At 35.7% G+C, this 22,919-nt stretch overlaps 3 protein-coding genes across 8 annotated transcripts; 2 read left to right on the top strand and 1 right to left on the bottom strand.

The window, feature by feature from the left end:
• Nucleotides 1–151: 151 nt before the first annotated feature.
• On the top strand, nt 152–9,086 carry LOC122316003 (putative glucose-6-phosphate 1-epimerase). 5 transcript variants are annotated; one of them, XR_006244214.1, is made up of 10 exons: nt 152–445; nt 4,273–4,347; nt 5,478–5,534; nt 5,612–5,772; nt 5,945–6,085; nt 6,610–6,712; nt 6,791–6,890; nt 7,356–7,609; nt 8,618–8,633; nt 8,767–9,086. XR_006244214.1 is itself a non-coding variant. In XM_043132404.1 (9 exons), the coding sequence occupies exons 1-8, from the start codon at nt 305–307 to the stop codon at nt 7,568–7,570; spliced, it is 993 nt and encodes a 330-aa protein (XP_042988338.1). In that variant the 5' UTR covers nt 153–304; the 3' UTR covers nt 7,571–7,609; nt 8,618–9,086. The 5 variants fall into 5 exon arrangements, 3 of the variants coding, with proteins under 3 accessions (XP_042988338.1, XP_042988339.1, XP_042988337.1); XR_006244213.1 differs by having other exon boundaries at nt 153–445; nt 8,590–8,633; XM_043132404.1 differs by having other exon boundaries at nt 153–445; nt 8,618–9,086.
• A 1,530-nt stretch (nt 9,087–10,616) lies between these two features.
• LOC122316004 (peroxidase 16-like) lies at nt 10,617–13,014 on the top strand. Its single transcript, XM_043132406.1, has 4 exons — nt 10,617–11,642; nt 11,754–11,951; nt 12,112–12,277; nt 12,367–13,014. Exons 1-4 carry the CDS (start codon nt 11,433–11,435, stop codon nt 12,771–12,773), a joined length of 981 nt encoding a protein of 326 aa, XP_042988340.1. The 5' UTR covers nt 10,617–11,432; the 3' UTR covers nt 12,774–13,014.
• Nucleotides 13,015–14,178: 1,164 nt separating this feature from the next.
• LOC122314733 lies at nt 14,179–17,794 on the bottom strand. 2 transcript variants are annotated; one of them, XM_043130298.1, is made up of 4 exons: nt 17,352–17,794; nt 16,611–16,904; nt 16,093–16,337; nt 14,179–15,634 (listed from the first exon to the last, which is right to left on the bottom strand). In XM_043130298.1, the coding sequence occupies exons 3-4, from the start codon at nt 16,333–16,335 to the stop codon at nt 14,996–14,998; spliced, it is 882 nt and encodes a 293-aa protein (XP_042986232.1). In that variant the 5' UTR covers nt 16,336–16,337; nt 16,611–16,904; nt 17,352–17,794; the 3' UTR covers nt 14,179–14,995. The 2 variants fall into 2 exon arrangements, with proteins under 2 accessions (XP_042986232.1, XP_042986231.1); XM_043130297.1 differs by lacking the exon at nt 16,611–16,904 and having other exon boundaries at nt 17,352–17,793.
• Between the last annotated feature and the right edge of the window lie 5,125 nt (nt 17,795–22,919).

Below are 22,919 nucleotides of genomic sequence, written 5' to 3'. Positions count from 1 at the left end.
AATTTTCTTAATAGTAAATTAAGATCTCTTGATTTCTTAATAAATATCGTAAATTTATTTATTTATTGTTTAAGGAAAGCCGAAAGTAGCAACGAAATAATCCAATTAACGACATGGAGGCGAAATTTCCCGAGAAAAAGTAGGACACAGGCCGACAAACGGAGTCGGGAGAAAGGTGAAAAAAGAAAAAAGAAAAATACAAGGGGGTTAGCAGTGGCTTCGTGTCGTCACTGTGATTTTATAAGAAAAAACGGTATATGAACGGCGGGGTCTCCGAACGACACAAGCAGCAGCAGCTAAATCTATGAGTAGCGAAAAGGGTCTCTCTGCTCCATCGGCGACTCCATCGGCGCCTTCTTTCGGTCCTCCTACCGTTGAGCTCTGCAAGGGCGTTAATGGCCTCGACAAGCTCGTCCTCCGCGAGCCACGTGGTAGCTCCACCGAGGTGCTCTAAAAGACGTCTTCCTCCCTCACCCCATTTTTGTTTTTTGTTTTGTTTTTGTTTTCAGAATGATATTTGCTAGTATTGAATCCAGTGTTTGCGTCTGATCCGATGCTTGATTTGGTATTTTGTTTTCTGACTCTTGGGCTAGATTTATACTTCTTTCTGATAAGAATTTCAATTTTCGTTGCTTTTATCTATTTCTTGAATCTAGGGCTTCTTTGGTGGTTACTGAAGCTCACACACTCTGATCTGCTCCTATATTTACTTATACGCGTATGTATGCATGTATTATATTGTTAGTACTGCGTATGAAATCTAATTGCATGTAAATCACAAGATCAGATCTCCGAAGAAAAAGTTCTTGATTCGTTCATTTTTTTTTTCCTGTCACAAATGCGTCTTTTAATTTGATTGAAAGCTGATAAATCTTTTCATTTTAATTTGCTTTGGGCTCATCCTGAGAATACGAATTTCTCGGTCAGACCATTGTACAAGGTTATGTCGATCCAATCTTCTTACGATTATCCTTGGAAGTGCATTTGGAGAAGTAAACTGCCTCTCAAGGTTGCTGTTTTTGGCTGGTTGGCCTCTCATGGGAAAACTCTTAACTATTGATAAGCTGAGAAAGTGTGGCATTATTATTATGGATTGGTGCTTTATGTGCAAAAGGAATGGAGAATTGGTGGACCAACTTCTTCTCCATTGTGATGTGATTAAGGTTTTATGGGATGAGATTTTTGTTAGGCTTGATATTGCCTTGGTGATGCCTAGGAGGGTGGTGGATCTATTGGTTTGTTGGAGAGATATTTAGGGCAATCGTCAAATTGTGGCTGTTTGGAAAATAGTGCCATTATGTCTTATGTGGTGTATTTGGAATGAGAGGAATGGTCGTTATTTCGACAATAGAGAACGTTCGTTGGGAGGGATCAGCTATTTTTTCTTCCACACGTTGTTACTTTTGGGCCATGCCTCATTATGTGGATTAATAAATTTTCATATTTATAAAAAAAAAAAAAAATCAATTGAAAGTGAGGAAAATGATACGAAGCCGAGGTATTTTTTAGCTGGAGGGTTAATATCGAATTAACCCGAGTCAGTCACATTCCAATTCATGCTATATGGATTATTCCATGTCAAGCGAAAACAATAAGATTTTGATAAATTTGAGACTAAATATTTTTGCACGGACATGTATTGGCTGTTTGTTTAAGAAACCCAAGTTAGTGTAGAGAGTAAACCTGGGCGTTATTCAACTTGTGATGCTTGTGGGTAGTGGTGATGGCTTCATCTCTGACCTGTTGGGCAAAGTTGTTTTGAGGACTTAGTTTCATACGCTATCAATTTAAAGAAAAACTAGTTTTCTCGCACTTTATGGAGTATAAACATTCTAGTATGAGAAGGTTGGCAAGTATTTTGGTATGTAAGGTTGCTTCTTTTCCAATGAAATACTTGGAGCCTCCTTCAAAGCTAAGGCTATATGGGATGGGGTTGTGGAGAAAATTGAGAGGAGATTGGCTGGTTGGAAAAGGTTGTACCTGTCTAGAGGGAGAAGAACCACACTTATTAATAGTACACTTTCTAACCTTCCCACATTTTGTTTTTTTTTTTTTTTCTTTTTCCTTTACCGGCAAGTGTGGCTAATTGAATTGAGCAGATTTTCTAAGCCTTCTTGTGGGGTGGAATTGGAGAGGAGACTAAGTCCACTTTCTGTGCTTGGGTACTGAGAGTACCTCAAGTACTCTCAACACTTCTCACTACTATTCATTATTTTATTATTACTTTTCATCTACTTTTACTACTATTAATTACTTTTCACCTACTTTTTATTACTATTCATTATTTTATTATTACTTTTCACTTACTTTATACGACTATTCACAACTCTTCTCAACACCCAAACTCACTTTAGTCAAGTGGAATGAGGTATGTACTCAGATCTCGTGGAGGGTTAGGAATTCGCAATCTGAAAATATTCAATAAGGCACTTCTTGGGAAGTGGTTATGGAGGTATCATCAAGAAGGGGAATCTTTATGGAAGACTATTATTGAGTTGAAGTATGGGAGTTTGTGAGGGGGTTGGTGTTCAAATGAAGTGAGAAGTGTGCATGGTGTTGGTCTATGGAAAAATATTAGAAATGGATAGGAGGATTTTACTCGTTTTATTAAATTTGAGGTTGGTGATGGTGCAAGGATCAGCTTTTGGCATGACTTATGGTGTGGTGATTCAGCTTTTAAGACCACATTTCCCTCTCTTTTTAGGTTGGCCGTTAATCAGGAGGCTTTGGTGTATAAGTTGCTAGATCGTTCTAGTGTGTTCCCTTTGTGGAATGTTTATTTCAGTAGAGTTGTTCATGATTGGGAAATTGGAATTATTTCTGATTTTTAAAACTTATTGTATTCCTTGCACTTTGGTAATTATAAGGTGGACAACCCCCTAGCGTTGGTTCAAGTGGTAAAGGCCTTGGGTTTGGGGGTATGCTCACCCTAGGTCTCCGGTGCCAATAAAAAAAAATTACGAGGTGGACAGGATGCTATAGATGAAGACTGGGAATCGGAAGTTTTCTGTTTGGTTATTGTATAAGGCTTTGTCAAGCCAAAATCACACTTCGTTCCCTTGGAAACCTATTTGGAAAACTAATGTGTCTCCTAAGATTGCCTTCTTTGGGTGGACGGCAGCCCTTGGGGAAGTTTTGACATTGGATAATTTGAGAAAGAGGGGTCTTGTCGTAATGGAATGGTGTTATTTGTGTAAGAAGAATGGAGAATTGGTGGACCATCTTTTACTTCATTGTGAGGTGGCAAGAATGTTATGGGCAGAAATATTTCATAGAGGGCATTGCTTGTGTAATTTCCAAGAGGGTGGTTGATTTACTTGCATGTTGGCAAAGATGCACGGCCAATTCTCATATTGAGGATGTGTGAAGGATGATTCCACTATGTATTGTGTTGTGCTTATGGATTGAAAGGAATGTTTGAAGGTTTGAAAACAAGGAGTGTTCTCCGGATGAGCTAAGAAGTTTCTTCTTCCATACTTTATTTCTTTTGGCATCCTCTTGCATACTTAATGGAGCTTGTTTCAATGACTTTCTTGTATCCCTTTATCGCTCCTTTTTATGTAACTACTAACTAGGTGTGTGCTGTTTGTATACCTCCTGTGTATTTGGGATATGCCTATTTACTTCTATTAATAAAATGTTATTTTACTTATAAAAAAGTATTATTATATTGAGATTTTTCTATGGAATTTGTTATAATCTTGTCATGATGAAATCGTTTATGTTAATATGTCCATGCATAGAGTTTTTAAAAATGAAAGAAAATGGCTTTAAACTCAGATAGATATAGATTTCCTATTAATCAATAATGCTTGCTCTTGTTGCATTTGATCTTTATGATATCTTATTGGTTTCTAGGTACTTGGCTATTGCAATTCATTTATCTCAGCCTACTAATTCGGTGTCTCTCATGTCTACTACCTGCATACCTTGGTTGCTCCTTTGTGCTTATTAATAAAGATCTTTTTACAATTAAAAAACTCATTTATCTCAGCTGTCATCAATCTCTTGTATACTGTGTATTAGGGTTGCATCCGTCTATGCTTCATAATGAGGTTAAATTACTTGTTAGAAAAAAAAAAAAAAAAAAAAAAAAAAAACTATATCTCTGCTGTCATTGAGTTATATTCTTTTTTTGTTGCGAGAAACTCTGCCCCTAAAATGTATTTAAAGTTTATTGATGATGCTGATTTCAATTTATATTAAAAAGAATATTACTTATCAAAAAAATTTATATTAAAAAGAATATTGATTTATTCGTGGATTTTCCAGGTGTATTTATATGGGTGCCATGTGACTTCTTGGAAGAATGACCATGGAGAGGAGTTGCTTTTTGTCAGTAGTAAGGTGCTATTTTCAGTTATTTATTTATTTAGGTGGTTGTTTTTTGTTGATAAGCATAGGCTATCAATATTAAATCAGACCACTTTTAGATGTTTTAGTGGGCCAACCTCCTGATTTAGATGCCTCTTTTGTTTGGTAGATGTCAATGTGATAGCAAAAATCAAATAACGTGGGGATATTGATCTTGCAATGCATAGATTGTCTTGCTAGCTACTCATAGGTGGTTTTTCTGTAGACTGTGCTGGGCCAATTAAGCGTACAGCCAATAGTTATATTAACTGCCTTGGTTTCTACATTGTAATATGCTTTGTACCATTGCTGAGCCTTGCATTCTTGGTTTTTGTTTCTAAATCTTGTTCGATCTGTGCATTTTTAAGACTTAGGCTATGCCTTTCTGCAATTTTAAGTAATAAAGTATTCTTTTACTTATAGAAAATTGTATGTGCCTTATTATGTTACTCTTGGAGATACAATAAAAAACGGGAATACTAGATTAAGGCCTGGTTTGGTTTCACAAACCTTTCAAACCATCTCATCTCATCCCATCTCATCTCAACATCCGAACACCATTCAAAAATAAATATTTTTCAATTCCAAAGTTTCAACTTTTCAATTTGTTCATTTAATCATTTCCTAATTATTACAACTTTCCCAAATTTCTAAACAAAACACAAAAAAAATTCAACTTTTTCAAATCCCAAAATAAAAATAATATTAAAAATTATATTCTAACCCTCTTTTTATAATTTTTTTATTCAACTTCTTCTCTCTCATTTTCCAAAACCCCATAAAAATCTTAACTCAAACCATTTCATTACTATTCACAAATTATTTCACTACTATTCACAGATTTCTCAATTTCATTTCATCTCATCTGTGTAACCAAAGGAGGCCAATAATCAGACAGTTTAATCTTGCAATATCATCCTGCTGAGCTAACCTGTTAGGTTTGTCGTATATATCTTGCACCTGTTTCTTTGTAAAATGATGGGAAATTACCATTAGTAACATGCTTGACAAATTAATGTACTTTATTTCTGTTTGTTCATGGTAACAATGAGAAAGGAGCTAAACAAATTTTGTGATATGGTTTGTAAATCACTGAAAATGAATATATGTTATGTCTTGTGCAGGCTGTTTTTAAGCCTCCAAAGGCAATTCGTGGAGGAATTCCAATATGCTTTCCTCAGGTATGTTCTTAACAGTTATTTCTTACTTGATTTAGTGGCATTTATCATGGTCATTGAGATTTGCTCTGTTTATGCAGTTTAGCAATCTCGGTTCTCTTGAGCAGCATGGGTTTGCAAGAAACAGGCTTTGGGCAATTGACACTGACCCACCTCCTTTTCCTACAACTACTTCCAGTAAGACTTTTGTTGATTTAATCCTTAAGCCTTCTGAAGATGATCTGAAGATTTGGCCTCACAGGTAAGCACTGAGAGCATTTTTCACTAAATTGGTATTTTTTTCAGAAGCTGTTTTTCTGAAAATGGACGATTGATTCAGATTGGAATCTTGATCACTTTTTTTTTTTTTTTTAAATATAATTTTTTTTTTTTCATTTTAAAACTACTTGTCTTTCTCTATACGTTAATTTCAGTTTTGAGTTCCGTCTGAGGGTAGCACTGGGCCCTGGAGGAGATCTGCTATTGACATCTCGCATCAGGAATACCAGCACTGATGGAAAGCCATTCACATTCACATTTGCATATCATACCTATTTCTCCGTTTCCGATATCAGGTGATTAACAACCTTGGTATGCTTCTATACTTTATCAGTTAGCAGTTTGGTGATAATGATTCTATCAGATTGTTTATATCATTCATACACTTACCCTTTTTACCTTTTTTCTGTTTATCAGTACTTACCCTTTTCACTTACAGAACTGTATTCTCTTATTAAAAAAGGTTGTATTATATACTATCTTAACAATTAGAATATAGAGTTACAATCAATCAAGGTTATAATTATTGATGCCCTTGTGAATCCACTAGCATCATTTCACAGCATATTGGAGGTTGTTTCCTATGCTCTCTGTTTAATCCCAGTATACGGTGATCTTGCTATATTATAAGCTTGGTCTTGGGGTGTTCACAAGTAAAAATCTTCCTGAATATGGTTTGATCGCAATACCAACATGTATTGCGTTTTAGTGTTTTATTTTTTTGGTTTGCAAAACAAACAACAATTTTTGGATAACATACAGCTGAATTTATAATCTACCGTTTTACAATGTATATAATAGCTTAATTGACTGTGTCCAGTGAAGTTCGGGTAGAAGGACTGGAGACGTTGGATTATCTTGACAATTTGCAGAATAGGGAGCGTTTTACCGAACAAGGGGATGCGATAACATTTGAATCAGAAGTGAGTTCAGTAGTTTTTATGCATTTTGCTTGTGATTGTTTGATTCTAATGCTTCTATAATGTCGTGTTGGTTAATAGGTGGACAAGATATATCTTAGTACTCCTACGAAGATTGCTATTCTGGATCATGAAAAGAAGAGGACATTTGTACTACGCAAAGATGGACTTCCAGATGCTGGTAATTTTACCATGTTCTGCTGCTATGCTGATAACATTATTTCATCCTATGGGGCCTGAGTTCAATATATCGTTTACAAATTATTAATGGAAACTCAAGTTTCTTCTTATAAACTACTTAGCCTGGTCTCTCTTCTATGTGATACAAATTCCTCTTCACTTATCATGATAATTAAATGAAGAGATGTCTTGGATCAGTGGAAAGAGCATTCCTTCAGTCTTTAGGCTTTACTTGAATGTAAGCAGATATCATGAATATTAATAATTTAAGATAAGTGAAAGCAGAAAATGATCTCTTGGCAAAGATAAACTCAGAACCTTTGGAACGGGAAGTACTTCTTGATATTTTTATATAACCTAAGAGTTCAAAATTTTGAACTTTTTGAATTGTTATTTGTAACAACTTTCTCACTGTTGTCATATTATATCTTATATTTTGTACTTTGTACCTTTTTTCCTCATGCAGTGGTGTGGAATCCCTGGGATAAGAAGGCAAAGGCTATGGCTGATTTTGGAGATGATGAGTACAAGCATATGCTGTGTGTGGAGGCTGCCGCCGTCGAGAAACCTATCACACTGAAACCTGGTGAGGAGTGGAAAGGAAGGCAGGAGCTTTCTGCTGTTCCTTCCAGTTACTGTAGTGGGCAACTCGATCCTCGGAAAGTTCTCCAGGGAAGCTGAAGATCCATCACCGTGAGGCCTGGACCATATCCTGTACAGGTACTTTTGGCCATTCAAAGCACCTATTTTGTTGCATGTAATTACTGGCACTCTTTCTATCAAGCTTACTATTATGGCTATTTTCCTGGTTCACTTTGCATAAACTGTAATTATTATAATGATGAGCTCCCCGTCCCATATACTTTGGGTCTTTGTCTATTTTATGCTCAAGAAAATTTTGTTTATCAATAAAAAAAATAATAATGATGAGCTCCTTAATAAAAAATATGCTGAGGTGGGGAGGTCCCTTTTTTCTTTTGCAATTAAATTCCTCTTTATAAATTCCTTCTTGCGTGCTAATGATAAGGCAAGGTAGATTTTGACATCTGCTTTGTTATCAAAAGAAGGTTTTTTTTTTTCAATTTTTTTTTTAATGTTTAGAATCTTTAGATGCCTGCTATGAATCCCATCAGACATCAAAGTCCCAGCCCCTGAATCTGCAATATGGGTTAATATGCATCATTTTATTGTCATAAGAACTGTGCCACCATTCCTTGGAGTTGGTTCCATATTTTAATCACACTTCCATTTAACCTTGGGGGAATGGTGGTGATGCTTTACTGTAAATATTAAGCTAGAAAGAAAATAATGTCATGCAACCCAGATACTGTTTGACACTTGAGGATTGTTGGGTCCCATCTCCATCCAATACTACATGAAGACAATTGCATTTGGCATCCACCCATGGGCATGTTTTTCTGTGGCCTCGGTGCTCATCATATCGTCAACCGTTTTCTTTTGCTTATTGTCCAGAGTGGCATAATTCCATCAATCTATATGTTTGTGTAACCTCAATGCTTGGATGTTGACCCTTTATTATGATTTCTATAGATTCCATCAATATCCAATTGGATAATTTTTGCTGTGGATATGCTTCTAGGAATTTATGTTTCTTTGCAACCGTAACAAGCTTTTGTTTAAATTATTTGGACAATCATAATCTCTCACACGTACAAATTGGTTCTTTTTTGAATCCGCAGTATTGATTCATGAGGGTTTTGGTGACAGAGACATTGTTCTGCAGGTATTTTGTCGCAACATGTAGCTGGATCGTGACAGCAACTTCTGTCCAGCATTCTGTTTCTCTTGTAGAATTTAAGAAAGACAGGATTTATCAGTAGATATGGCTTGTCAAATAATTTGCTGCTTTCTTTCAGGTTTGGTTTGGGGAGGGATAGGGATGGATGTGGGAAAAAGTACATACGGTTGGGAAACTAAGTACCTTCCATTTGAAAGGAGTATCTTTCTTGGGTTGAAAATAGGTTCCCTTTTAATTGGAGCCTTTGGGTTATGTTATTTCTTGCTTAACAGTCCCTTGTGATGTTCTGATGACGCATTCAGAAATATTGAACAGCGCCTTGAATCACTGTATTTTATGCCTATATAATAAAAACGGTGTTGAGAACTGCATGATACGCTCATGTTGTATAATAATACATGAGGCATGCATGCTTAGTTTTTGGCAATTTAATGATTATGACGGTGGAGTCTTTTCTTATCTCTAATGGTAGTTTTGTGAGAATTCATGATAGAAAAGGAAACATATTATGAAATATGTTTAATGTTTTAAGGAAACATATTATGAACAATACAGGATTAGAGGACGAGTTAGATTATGTCATTTCGAAAACTTTAGTGAACAATTTATTTATTTATTTTTGGATCGGTAATCAAGAAGTTTTATTGATAATAATAGGCAAAGCTCAAGAACACATGGAGTATACATGAGAAGTACTCAATTAGAGTTTACTACTGAGAAGAAAGTCATGGACATTTGGTGAACTATTATTTAACTTTTTTGTGACCTTAAAAATGAGTTGAGCCAGGATATTTTTGAAGTGATTTTAATTTTTATGCTTTAGCTGAAATGCGTACCACGACTTATGGTAAAATAGAGTATGGTATATTTAATATTTGACAAACTACGACTGCAGTTAGTTGTTCCATTGATAATCACCTTTTTTGGGGTAATCAAAATCCGATCTCTATTTCATCCCATTTTCAAGCTTTACTTCTCGACGCTCTGACTCTCTGAGGCTGTCTTGTTCTTCCAGTCAATTTAGGGGCGTTTTTGCTTGTATTGGATTTTTTAAGCTTCGATTATTATTATTATTATTATTTTGCAGGAAACCTACTCCAGACAAGATGGGATTCATGTCATCCTTTTCTGTTTGGTGATTTTGTTTTATTTTATGAACGTACATTTTGTAGTTTATCCTGACAACCATTGCCACTGGAGAGCCATGTGAGCTTCTACTATCAAGTCAAAGCACTAATATTTCTCACTAGTTGGTATGTTCGTTCTTGAGATACCTTAGGTTTCCGGAAACTCTTAAAAGTCATGTCAAGAATAATACTTAATCAGCCTCACTGTATCATCTTCAAGTTGATCCATGTTCTCCCATGATTCCGGATCTTACACAATTAACTTACTGACCTAACCCATGTCTCGACAATGGAATAATTTTAAAAATAATGTTATAAAGTAAATAATTTGTCCAATTTAAACCTCATAAACTGGGGATGACAAAGTTGATGGGAATCTATCAAATATTGGGCATGATTATAGAACAAACTAGATAACCTCAAGGACGACAATTCATGTTGGCTTATTATAAATGTTTCTTGGATGTTTTAGATGAAGCCAACAGCCTTGAGAATATTAGGTGGCATGATATGTATTACTTCATCAATAAGAGAATGCCAAAATAAAACCTTTCCTTGCACTGTCACGTTATGTTGATGGACTTGCTGTTTTAATACAATAATTATATGTGTCTACACTACAGGGTTTCTCATCCTCTGATAAGCTTTGGCAAGCAAATTCATAATTGGAGTTGTCTTAAAAATGGTAGCTAGTATGAGAGACCATAAAACTGTTGGTACTTTAAATGGAAATTAATTAGGCAGACTTGGCCGGTAACTGAGATGCGTGGTTTCTCAGTTTTGTCCAATTATCTTATTTCCTCCATTCTCACCCTTGATTGTAAAACCAAAAAAAAAAAAAAAAAAAATGTTTGGCCTTGTTATCACTAGATTTCTAGATCCCAATATGCATGTTGGGAAGACATCATGTGTATGCATGGCTTGTTTATATATAGAAACACCAAACAACTACGTACTATGTACAAGAATATATACAAAATTAAGGTTAGAAGACAAGGTTCTGATCGAACAAGCTCAGCTTGTAAAACGAAGCCATCATAGAAGATGGTAATTAAAAACGGTCGAACCAAATTTGGTTGGTAGAGTTGCACATGTAGTGTGAGATTGGAAGGTTATTGAGAATCATATTCTCCAACATTTAAAATGGAGATCATCAGGTGTGGCCCTTTCTTTTATTGTCTGCTCAACTTTTCCATTATCTTACGCCAGATATCGCCTATTAATCCAGAAATCCACGCATTTCTTTTTTTATTCTTTTTTATCCCAATCTTTCAATCATTTGTAGGAACTTTGACTAACCCCAGCCCATGTTATGCTTAACTTATTTTCTGTCCTACAGCATGGCAATAAATTATACAATATATTCTTGTTACCGAGCTCATCACCGAAAACCTTGGCCAGATAACGAACGCACGTCCCACAACCGGCACCTAGCTAGAAAAGCAGCCTTTATTGGCAAAAAAAATATCAAACACCAAGGCCACAGTGTCCCCTAGGGGCTAGGATCTTTATTTCTTTATCTCAACCACCACTATTATTCACGTTAACAAACAGGTGAAAAAAAGGCCCAAATTCAATCCTCTATGGCATCAAATTTCCTGTATAAGTAACCAACCCTCAACCACACATACTGGCAAAAGGACGGCAACAAAAAGTGATGGAAACTCGCGGCCTCATTCTTTTGTCATCTTTGCTTCTTCCTCTCCTCCTAACTACTACTTCAGCTCAACTTAGAAGTGACTTCTACAAAAACACATGCCCCAATGTTGAAGCATTAGTCCGATCAGCTGTCACAAAGAAGTTCCAGCAGACCTTTGTGACTGTTCCAGCCACTCTTAGGCTCTTTTTCCACGACTGCTTTGTCCGGGTTTGCAGGCTAATCTTCATTATAATCTTTTGGTTGTTATTAGGCACGTTTTGGTTAACAAGATGTTACCAATTATAAGTGAGATATTGGCTTCTTCTGGTAAATATATAGGGTTGTGATGCTTCAGTGTTACTTTCCTCGACAAACAATGCAGCAGAGAAGGATCACCCTGATGACATTTCTCTTGCTGGTGACGGATTTGACACTGTGATCAAAGCTAAGTCGGCCGTTGATAATGATCCTCAGTGCACAAACAAAGTTTCCTGTGCTGATATACTAACTCTGGCCACTAGAGATGTGGTAGCATTGGTATATGAGCTCCTCATATATATATATATATATAAACCTCTGGCTTCTCTCTTCAATTTCATAAATAATTTACATATACAGTTGAGCTCCTAATATCATATTATCAAAGCATCATCACATGTTCAATAATCCTATGTACTTTGCATGACATGTCATGCAGGCAGGTGGGCCATCTTACACAGTCGAATTGGGGAGACGTGATGGGAGAATATCTACTATTGGGGGCGTTCAAAACCATCTTCCTCATCCTGATTTCAATTTAGATCAGCTCAATGCCATGTTTAGTTCACACGGTCTCACCCAGACAGATGTTATTGCATTATCAGGTACCTGAAGTCTTCAAGCGCAATATTGTTTAAACCTCTTGGAATATGCTATATAAATCCCGACTTCTGAAATTTTATGTTTTTGTTAGGTGCGCACACAGTTGGGTTCTCTCATTGCAGCCGTTTCTCCAAACGAATATACAGATTCAGCCCTCAAAACCGGATTGACCCGACACTAAATTTAGCCTATGCTTTACAACTAAGACAGATGTGTCCATTAAAAGTTGACCCCAGAATCGCCATTAATATGGACCCAACCACACCTCAGACATTCGACAATGCCTACTACGGAAATCTTCAGCAAGGAAAAGGTCTCTTCAACTCTGATCAAGTATTGTTTACAGATACAAGGTCCAGACCCACTGTCAACTTATTTGCATCAAACAATGAAGCTTTTAAACAGGCCTTCGCAAGTGCTATCACAAAACTAGGCAGAGTAGGCGTTAAGACTGGAAATCAAGGTGAGATTCGACGTGATTGCACGAGGGTGAACTAGAAGGGAGTTTCCCTTTTTCCCTCGATCAACTTTCTTTTCTCTTCAAGTTACGTACGATTTTAGTTTCTTGATCAAGCTTTGTGATTTGCCAAGGTATCACTATCTGTAAGAGCATCTCTGATATTTCAGTCTTACGAACTTGTGATTGTGAGTTCAGAATGTAATAATGACTAGTTCAGTCCAGGGACAAACAAGTACGTGAAAGTGATCATTTTCTAAGAACAATTCCATTCACTTGTAATTTCAAGCTCCGCTATCTAACTATCAAGATAAATGATATCACACAGTCTTGACAATCAGATATTAATAGAAAATGTGTTACAACTTTTCGATAGTTGAAAGTTGTAATGCGTCATTGTTAATAATTTTGAGGCGCAATGCGTAAAACGCATGATACTTAAGAGGGTACAAAATACATATAAATAAATAAAAATGATTATATATCTATAAACTTATCTAAACATTCATGCAAAAATATAAAATCATAAAAAAAGTATCACGATTTTATTATCCCATGTTTTGGAGAATACAAATTATGATCTTTTAGCAGTTTGTGATAATTAAGTTTTCATCAATAATTGAGTTTTCATCGATTGTTAAGATATAAAATAAATAATAAAATCTATATTTTCTTATCAGCTTAAACTTTTAAGATAAGTGATGATTTTACATAGTATTAGAGCAGGGATCTTGGATTTGAATTCTGACTCTATATTTTACTCCATCTAATTAAATATTTTACGTATTGGGCCATTTATTGAAAAAGAGTCTGGTCCACACATGAGGGTGAGTGTTAAGTTATAAAATAAATAATAAAATCTACAGCTTAAAATATAAAATAAGTAATAAAATTTATATCTTTCCATTAGGTTAAACTTAAACTGGGATAAGTAGTGATTTTACATCAATTTCTTTCCCATAATTAAAATGAGATCAACTGCTATAAAGAAAAGTCGTACTGTGTCTTGTTACAAGGCTTTTAAATACGGACATTAGCATACTTTTTCAGAAAAAATAAAAAAAATTACAGACATCAACATGAGATCTTACACTGGCATTTACAATGATTTTGCAAAGGTAATTAACAAAAAAAAAAAAAAAAAACAAACAAACATACAAGAAAAACTCACAGCTACATCTCGCGGGCCTTAAGTTAATGAATAGGAGCTACTCAAGTGCCAAATTAATGCCGGATACGTGATGGAAGCATATACACTCCTTTACTTCGAACGCAAAAGAAGTCCAAATTGACGTAGTTGGATGGAGTTAAGTTGACTAGGATGAAGCATTTGAAAGAATTTTCGGAAGCCTTCTGGAAATAATGCTTAGGAAATCTGCTGAAGATGGAATTTGATTGTAAGAAGAGCTCCAAAGGAATTTGGAGACTGATTTTATCCTGGTAGAGTGAGGCCCAATTCTAATAAGCATTGAACTGATTTTATCCTGGTAGACAAGGAATCGCATGATCACCTGAGAGATCGTAAACTAAATTCCTAAAAGGATAGGGCGAATAATAGTGATTTTTTATATTTTGGCAACAAATTTCTTGATCGATGAAATCCCAGTTTCTACCCCATATTACATGTGGAGACGTTTTACATAACAAGATGCGAAGCCATTTTCTTGTCCAGAATGCTGCATCGGTCATTCAGCCCAGTTCCAGTGGATCCCTTCCCTTCGAAGAATAGCCACCAGAACTTGTAACACTCTTTTGGCCAACTCAAGCATGATGAGCGACTTTTGATCTGAAATCTTCTTGGTCTCAATTTTGCTTCTTGTTCATTTTCCGATGGAAAGTCCTGATGTTTCTTGATCTGAAATCTACGTGGTAGACAATACTGCAGTCTGACAACTCCCTACTGTTTTGGTGCTCTTTGAGGCTGAAAGGTTTTCATATATACCATCTTTTTCATTGCATTCACTTCCCCATCTGCTCATGAAAATACATAGTTCTTTGTTTCCGAATTTAGACTGCTGCGTAAAGACATCAAAGTGCTCGCAATGCAGACACCCCCATTGAACTATTAGACAAGACAGGCCAGGGGGCAAGCTTGGGAATGACCTATTTACAACGATGTACACCCCACAACTAGGTGTGTCAATCAGGCCTTTTATTAGAGTAAGGTGACAACTAATTGAAGAATCTAAATGCGCGGACTGTGTAAATCCAGTGGTCCATGTAGAGTTGGAAGGAAAACACAAACAACTTCCAATTACATGTCCTATTTAAGCTTTAAACCTTGGAAAAGCCAATGTGGCCGCTCTCTTTCCTGATCGAATGTTGCACTTGAGCTGCTCATGGGGGTGGTGGGGTCACAGCAATCCTCTGCTCGATCAGATTTAAAAGAGGCAGATGAATCAAGGTGCCTAACTTTCTTATGGGATGGCTGCCTAAATCCTATTTCAGGTAGGTCGGATTTCGAAGTCTTCGTGCCCAAGATGCCACCAATGCTTAATGTCAGCTCCACTTTGCAATCTTCATCAGACCCATCAATGCTCATCTTGTCAATTCTGTTGGGCCTCTGGGAGCTTGGCTCTGCTTGGTCTTCATCAACGGCACTGATTCCTGTTGAGATGTCTTCCTCGGCAGGCCTTTCAAGATCAAAATCCCTTGGCATTCTCACAGTCTCTCCAGAGCAACTGCCACTCCGCTCCCTTGAGCTTGGATCATCTCTCAATCTCTGAAGACTGAAGTTCAATCCACAAGTGGTTCGTGTCGTTGGATGGCAGGGGTTAATGAAGTGAGAGTGATTTATATCTGAGTTAGTCGTGGAACTCCGATGTCTGTCTTGCTTGGGTTCCTTTTTCAGCTCTTCCATTAGCATCTTTTGCACTCTATAGAGCCTATGAAGTTCACTTACCTGCAACTTTTACTTTGTTATTACATTGCCAACTTCCATCGACAACAAAGTCCTGCATTTACTGTGTTCAGTTGATAAATAAAAACTAGTACGATGCTTGAAAGGGTGAGGACATTTAAGGAGACAAGTCAATAGTGTTTATAAATAGTTAATTAAGAGAGAATGATATGAATAAGTCAAGAAGGATTGGTTGGTGGGGCTCTTAGAATGATGGACAACGTTGGCTCTGGTCGTTACGGCAGGAAACTAGAGTTATGTTTAATATTGCTATTAATAAACCAGAGATAAAGGACTAAAAAAGTTGATTATGATGTCAGTATACTCAATGATTTTAGTAATTTTGCGTATTTCTGTTGTGTCAGATTATGTTGATCATTGTAAAATTTGCAGAACAAAATCAATGCCGTTTTCTCTTTCTTTGAAAAAGAGGGAAGTTGGTAACTAAAAATTTTTGGTACCTGGTGTTTAAAGACATCTTCGTGCATCTGCATTGTCCTTTTGATGGGTTCTATGCTGGGCTGCTTTTCAAGCTTCTTGTCCATGGAATCCTCAAAGTTGTCCAGTCCGGTCTGGGAGCAGTTCCCCTTGATCAGTCGACTATTCCGCAAACTATCCCAGTAATCCACACAACGCACAGTAAAGCTGCTGCTGTTTGGTGAGGCTGCTAAGAGATTGATGGTGTATTCAACTTTAGTCCCCATGCCTGAAATAATAATACATTTTGAGACACCAGCCGGAGTTTATTTTGGCTTTGATAATAATGTTAGCAATAATAATTAACAAATTTTAGTAACAATTTTCTGGAGATGATGAGACATCAGAAAAAGAGAAGCGAACAAGAAAATATATCCGTAAATGTTTTGAGTTTCGGTGGGGTGGGAGGGGAGGAGCCAGAGTTTGGTTGACTCCAAGCCCCGGGTCCGATGCGAAATTCATGCATCAAGAACTTATGGAAATTAAGATCTGATTATGTTACCTCCAACCTTGTCACAATCAGATACGATTGCAAGAAACGGGATTGGTGAAATCTGCTTTGGGAGAGCTCCGAGAGCATATTCCAACAGTAGGCAGAGAAGGATGAAGGATGGAAAAGAAGATGGGATGTGTGCAATAGCGAGACCGTAAATGGCATGTGGGTCTCTCTTCCTGATCTCTCACTCTCTCTTGGTGCCACCATCACTGACCATAACAACAGTCATCTTCATCCAAGCTAGGAAAATTGCTCTAAGAAAGTGTCCACTTCCTCCTGTTTCTTCCAAAGGCCTTTTGGCTGTGATTCACACCACAGCCAAAAATATATATTTGATGATGCTCACGAATTTGAAGGACTCAAAAGCAAGGAAAATAATTTAATTACTAAACAGTGAAAGAGAATATGAGACAGAAAGATCAGCAAAGGGGTTCAGTTGTTATAGCTAATATACTGTTTGAGAATCATCAATTTGAACTGTTAATTATTTAATAGAAAGATCCTTTTCATTTTCAAACTTGCTGCATATCTCTATGCATACGGCTACAAACACCATAAAAAATAGTCCCCAAGCTCCATTAAGAGCAAATTAAGATGGAAGGAGCATTGATTTTATTATAAAATGCAATTATCACAGAGCACCCATAAGCACATTACTAAGGAAAACAAAAAAGAACTTGCATGAAAAGTCTTCAACCAACTTAAAATACTCGTAAGAAAACATCTATATTCTATAATTCGAGTTACCTTTGACATAAAATGGCCAGATAGTGATTCTCTCCTGAGAATCTCATTGAGCATCTTCCTCCCTCATGCCACTGCTTTCACCCATAAGTTGGTTTTCTTGATAAACTGGAACCAAAAGAATAACTAGCTAATTCCCTAATGAGAACCCATGATTCATTTTTCGAAGCATGGACGGAATAATCTCAGCAGTACTGAAGCAGTGGTGAAGTCGGAAAAAGGCTCGTTGACACCTCTATTACCAGCAAATCTCTTGCCAGGCCAAAACCTGCAGTCTCTCACTTTACTTTGAGAGAACATAAAGCAACCTTCTCACTAAAAAAATCATAACCTTGACGTTAATAATTCAAGCTTGACAGGCTGTGAAAGAGGGAAGCGATGGCAAAAAAAAAAAAAGCTGGCCTAGCAATGTTCTGGTGTGTTTCTAATATTTTGAGAGAGAGAGAGAGAGAGAGAGAGAGAGAGAGAGGGTAGTTTATATATATGTATATCATGTATGTATATGTATATGTATATAAATGCTTAGGATCCACATTTTGGGTCTGAGTATTTCTACCAAGAATTTTTTATTATTTTTTTCAATAAAGTTGTGATTTTTTTAAATATTTAAAGATATAAAAAAATATATGAAAAAAATAAAAATAAAATAAAATAAGGCATTTAGCCTTATCGTGATCCATCTTCGTGCTACACCCTCGGTAGGTATATTTGTGTTGCACTGAAGCATGGGAGGAAGATCGGACTAGGGAGGGGGGCCACAAATTTACTTAATAAGAACAAATGACGCTACAAAACATATGAGCCAATGTAGGCCAATTAACAAGATATTCCAGACAAAGTCTTGCAGACATCAAGATATACACGAATAATAAAAAGCTAGCTGGTGCTTCTTTCCTACAACACTACCTATCTTTTCTCATTGCTGTTTTTTTTTTAATTTATTTTTTTTCGAAGAAATTCAACCATTCCTATATATATATATCCAATTAATATTCCCTCCGTACTAAACAACCCTATCTTGGCCGGCCAGTGTTGTGAGATTTCACGATCTGAGTACCAAGCTTCCAGGCATGTTGGGATTCCAGTACCACTGCTGCTACCTGCTGGTGCCTAACGTAACCTTGAACTGCGCAAAAACAGCTAATATTTGTAATTTTTCCCTCTACATACGTACGTCATGTAATGACTGACATCACGTACAATTGATTTCATTTTGAAGTTTTATCTGCCCGCTTTGCTTTTTTCCCTAGCTTTGAGCTTTTATATAATATAATATAATATATATATATAAAATATTATAGACATAAATAAATCACAAGAAAAAATTTTACGATGAGGCACATTACCATGCTACGTTTTTTGCCCTCTCCCTTCTCTCTCTCTTCCCTCACTCCATGCCCGCCATGGTGGTCTGGGACCACCTCAAGATGGACAGAGCCACCTGTGATCCAAGTGGCACCTTTGGCGGAGACATAGGAGCTCATGCCAATGTCGTGAGCTTGTTGTGCACGTTTTCTGCATTGTGTTGTGGTGGTCGTAGCTTGTGTGGCAGACATTATTGACGAGGGAAAGTGAGAGGGGTTAGGGAAAAAAAATAGACGCGGCACATGAAGTGTGTGCCATCTGTAGAATTTCTTTATAAGATTTTTTGTATCTTTAGCAACCCTTATATATATAGTAATGCTATATACCAATCTTATCCTATTTTCAACTTATTAAGTAAGATATGACATATTTATCACTATTAAATTATCATTTATTATATACTTCTTTACCATCTAATAGTGATAAATATATCACATCTTATTGAATGTAATGAAAGTGTGATGATAGTGTGGTGTATAGAATTTTATATATATATATATATATATATTTCTAGAATAATGCTACTTATCATCCATTTTCTTATTATTCTACGATATGATATTAGATGATTAAAGACTATTTATTATATTTCATTACTTGTGAATCTATCATTAAATGTTATATCAAGAGATGATAAAAGAATGATGAGAAAATTAATGATGAGTAGATTTTTTTATATTTCTATCACTTTGTATTGTTTCTTAATTGGGGGCTGCTATATACCGAGATACTGTACCCATAACTTTTTTTTAAAATATTTTTAAACTCTTTAAATATATATTTTTTAAAAATTACAATATTATTAAAAAATACTTTCATAATTATTAAAAAAAAATCAGAAATTGAGAATTGTCGGCAGTGACTCTCGATGAAAGAGTGGCATTTTCCTTCTTAATCATGCGAATCATGCATACTCAAAAGGAAAAACTAGTACCAGTCTTTGCACTTTCTATATTTTTTTTCGTTCGATCGCTGACTAAAAATTAAGGATCACTCAAAATTTTAATTATTTTCCACGTGTATATACAGCTTGAAGATTGGATATTTATATAATATGGCACGTGATTTATCTAGTTGTTTTAATAATTAAATCTCATTAAGAAGACCATAAGACAAAGCTAATTAATTAACGAATTAAAATAAGAAAAAAAAATTAGAAACGAACCCCATTAAATTATAATGATCAAGGAGTAGATCAATTTAACGTGCTTTTTTTTAATAATTAAGGAAATAATTAACGAATTTTAAAAAGTTGCTAATTAGAATAACAAGAAAAGTAAAAACATTGAGATTGGAAATAAAGATGCATGTGAAACTTCCCACGCATGCATCGCTTTCTTTCAAAATGCGCCTAGCTAAAGGGCCAAATTAAACATACCTGCCCAAACATTTATTTTATACATATATATATATTTATATTAAAAATCCTAAACCACACAACACTCCGAGGTTCGATCCAGGGATGCATATATATATATATATCATAACGACACACATCCACATGCATGCATCAACAGTCCGAGGTTCGATTCAGGGATACATATACTATATATGTATATATATATATATGATATATCATAACAACACACATCCACATGCATGCAACCGTTATTTTGCTTTTTACACACTTTAAAGTATGCGGGCATGCATGCCTCCCCTTTGTCTTCTACTTGTTTATAATCCTAAGGTAACATGCGTTTTGTTATTATATGTACCTTCCCCGGCCCCATTGCTAGCCAATCATACATACGACACCACACGTACGTGCAGTAATATTCATGCACGCGCGCATGCTAGCACGCATGAATGCGCGATTGCATATTTCACTTGCACAACTGGGTTAATTAGTTAAGTGATTTTGCTACTTTAAATACGTGAATTCATGAACCATATTGCTCCTTTTCACTCTAATTAATCTTGTTATTTTCTATAACCCATATATGCATATATATATATATATATATATATATATTAATATATGTATGCGTGATTGATGATCTATTATATTTTAAGTGACAATTTATTCTATCAACTGCTTAAATGGTAACTATTTAAAATGTGTCACATCACTAAATATGATTGAGAATGACAAAGTTTAGGGCTTCAATTAAAACAACTTAAATTGGAGTTTAGTAAACCTATAATTATCCATAAAGATAAATTAGAACAACTTAAATTAGCGATAGCTACCCATTAATTATACGGCAAGCTTTTTTTACACTTATTTTTCACGAGAATGGAATTAATTAGATTATCGTATAACTAGAAAGTCAGAGTACTCGATGTGTTCAGAAATATGTGAGGTCTATAGTATAGTACGACTTGAAGAGACATGATGGTTGTGCTTGGAAAAGAGAAGAAAAACTTGATAAAAAAAAATTTAATAATAATAAAAGAAACTTCTTAGCCTGTCTTTGAGAATCTTGACACGACCTAACGTAAACCTAACAACGTTATGTAAAAACTACCGTAATTGTTTCGGATGGTGTACGTAAATATTTATAGAGTCAATTTACATGCATATGATACTAAGTACAAATTATAGCAGTTGCCTATAAAGAAAAGGTTTAATCTTGATCTTGATCTTTATCTTGATCTTCCGTAATACCTCCCCGCAAGCCTAGCATTTGAGAATCCCGAATGCAAAGCTTGAAACGAAAGAATATAAATGCAGGACGACCAAGGCTCTTGGTAAGTATGTCGGCAAGCTGAAGGTTGGTAGGGACATATTGAAGCCGAATGTGACGCTCCCAAATTTCCGTTTGGGATCGGACGGACATTTGAAGTGTCGAGACATGCAACACAAGGTTACCTGCCCCCGTTCATGACATATAAGATGCAATATTCCTAACATGCATCTAACAATATGCAATATTCGCAGTGGATAAATTTTTTTTTTTAGCAATACTATGCACCAAATTGAAAATATCCCAAATGCTTAAAACATACTTCATACATAAAAATCCATTGAACAACTAAGATCACAACACTAGTCCAAAATGGTTATGATCCAAAAAGTAGTAGAGATGCAACTCAATCGTACAAGTAGTAATTTACGTTAATTACTATATCAACATTTATGTCGCACCGTCACTTAGTCAACTGTGTCTAGTTGATCAGCTCCTGATTCTCCTTCAGGTCCTGTAACAAGATCTACCATTCGGGAGGAATGGTAGTTGGGACTACCAAAGTGAGATTTGATTACAAATCTCAGTAAGTTAACAAAAAACTTCCACACAAGCTAATGATGCATGGATGACAGTAAAAGCATAAATGTATAATCAAATTCACAAATAATTAAAGCATAATTTAGCGTACAACATAGCATAATTGACATAACTTAAATTGAAACATGAACTGAACTTGACTTGACATGAACTTGATTTGAAACTTGACTTAGCATGAACTTGCTTTGAAACTTGAATTAACATGAAAAATACATACTCCACAGTTGTTGTGGCCCCATGTATTTTACGTGTAAATACATACTCCACAGTTGTTGTGGCCCCATGTATTCTACGCAAACTTGACTTAACATAAAAAATACATACTCCACAGTTGTTGTGGCCCCATGTATTCTACGCAAACTTGACTTAACATGAAAAATACATACTCCACAGTTGTTGTGGCCCCATGTATTGTACACAAACTTGACTTAACATGAAAAATACATACTCCACAGTTCTTGTGGCCCCATGTATTCTACGTGTAAATACATACTCCACAGTTGTTGTGGCCCCATGTATTCTACACAAACTTGACTTAACATGAAAAATATATACTCCACAGTTGTTGTGGCCCCATGTATTCTACGTGTAAATACATACTCCACAGTTGTTGTGGCCCCATGTATTCTACACAAACTCAATATGAAACGTGACTGAAATACGAAATGACTGAAGTCCTGACATAACATAATGTGACTTGAATATAACTTGAAATACATGACCAACTTGAAATAGAAATATTTCGTAACATTGCATAACATATAATAGACAACATATTTAACATGACATACTTGCAACAATGAATATTACATGACTTGACATACATGTAATAGATGGCATACTTAACATGACGTACTTGTAAGGTACAGTAATACATGACAGAATATATTATGTAACAGATAAAAATTGACGACAGAATAAATTCTGTATAATAGACAATTACGTGATAACTTGGCATGGCATGACATATATGATAATA

Source organism: Carya illinoinensis, chromosome 7 (genome assembly GCF_018687715.1).
Source record: "Carya illinoinensis cultivar Pawnee chromosome 7, C.illinoinensisPawnee_v1, whole genome shotgun sequence".
In the NCBI taxonomy this organism is placed as follows: Eukaryota; Viridiplantae; Streptophyta; class Magnoliopsida; order Fagales; family Juglandaceae; genus Carya; species Carya illinoinensis.
This window is presented reverse-complemented; position numbering and strand designations above follow the sequence as displayed.

Coding starts and splice junctions, on each gene's coding strand:
- LOC122316003 (XM_043132404.1), top strand. CDS start 305: ATGAGTAGCGAAAAGGGTCTCTCTGCTCCATCGGCGACTCCATCGGCG. Junction 4,348..5,477: donor TGCTTTTTGTCAGTAGTAAG/GTGCTATTTTCA, acceptor TGTCTTGTGCAG/GCTGTTTTTAAGCCTCCAAA. Junction 5,535..5,611: donor TTCCAATATGCTTTCCTCAG/GTATGTTCTTAA, acceptor CTGTTTATGCAG/TTTAGCAATCTCGGTTCTCT.
- LOC122316004 (XM_043132406.1), top strand. CDS start 11,433: ATGGAAACTCGCGGCCTCATTCTTTTGTCATCTTTGCTTCTTCCTCTC. Junction 11,643..11,753: donor TCCACGACTGCTTTGTCCGG/GTTTGCAGGCTA, acceptor GTAAATATATAG/GGTTGTGATGCTTCAGTGTT. Junction 12,278..12,366: donor AGATGTTATTGCATTATCAG/GTACCTGAAGTC, acceptor TGTTTTTGTTAG/GTGCGCACACAGTTGGGTTC.
- LOC122314733 (XM_043130298.1), bottom strand. CDS start 16,335: ATGGGGACTAAAGTTGAATACACCATCAATCTCTTAGCAGCCTCACCA. Junction 15,635..16,092: donor AAGATGTCTTTAAACACCAG/GTACCAAAAATT, acceptor TAAAAGTTGCAG/GTAAGTGAACTTCATAGGCT.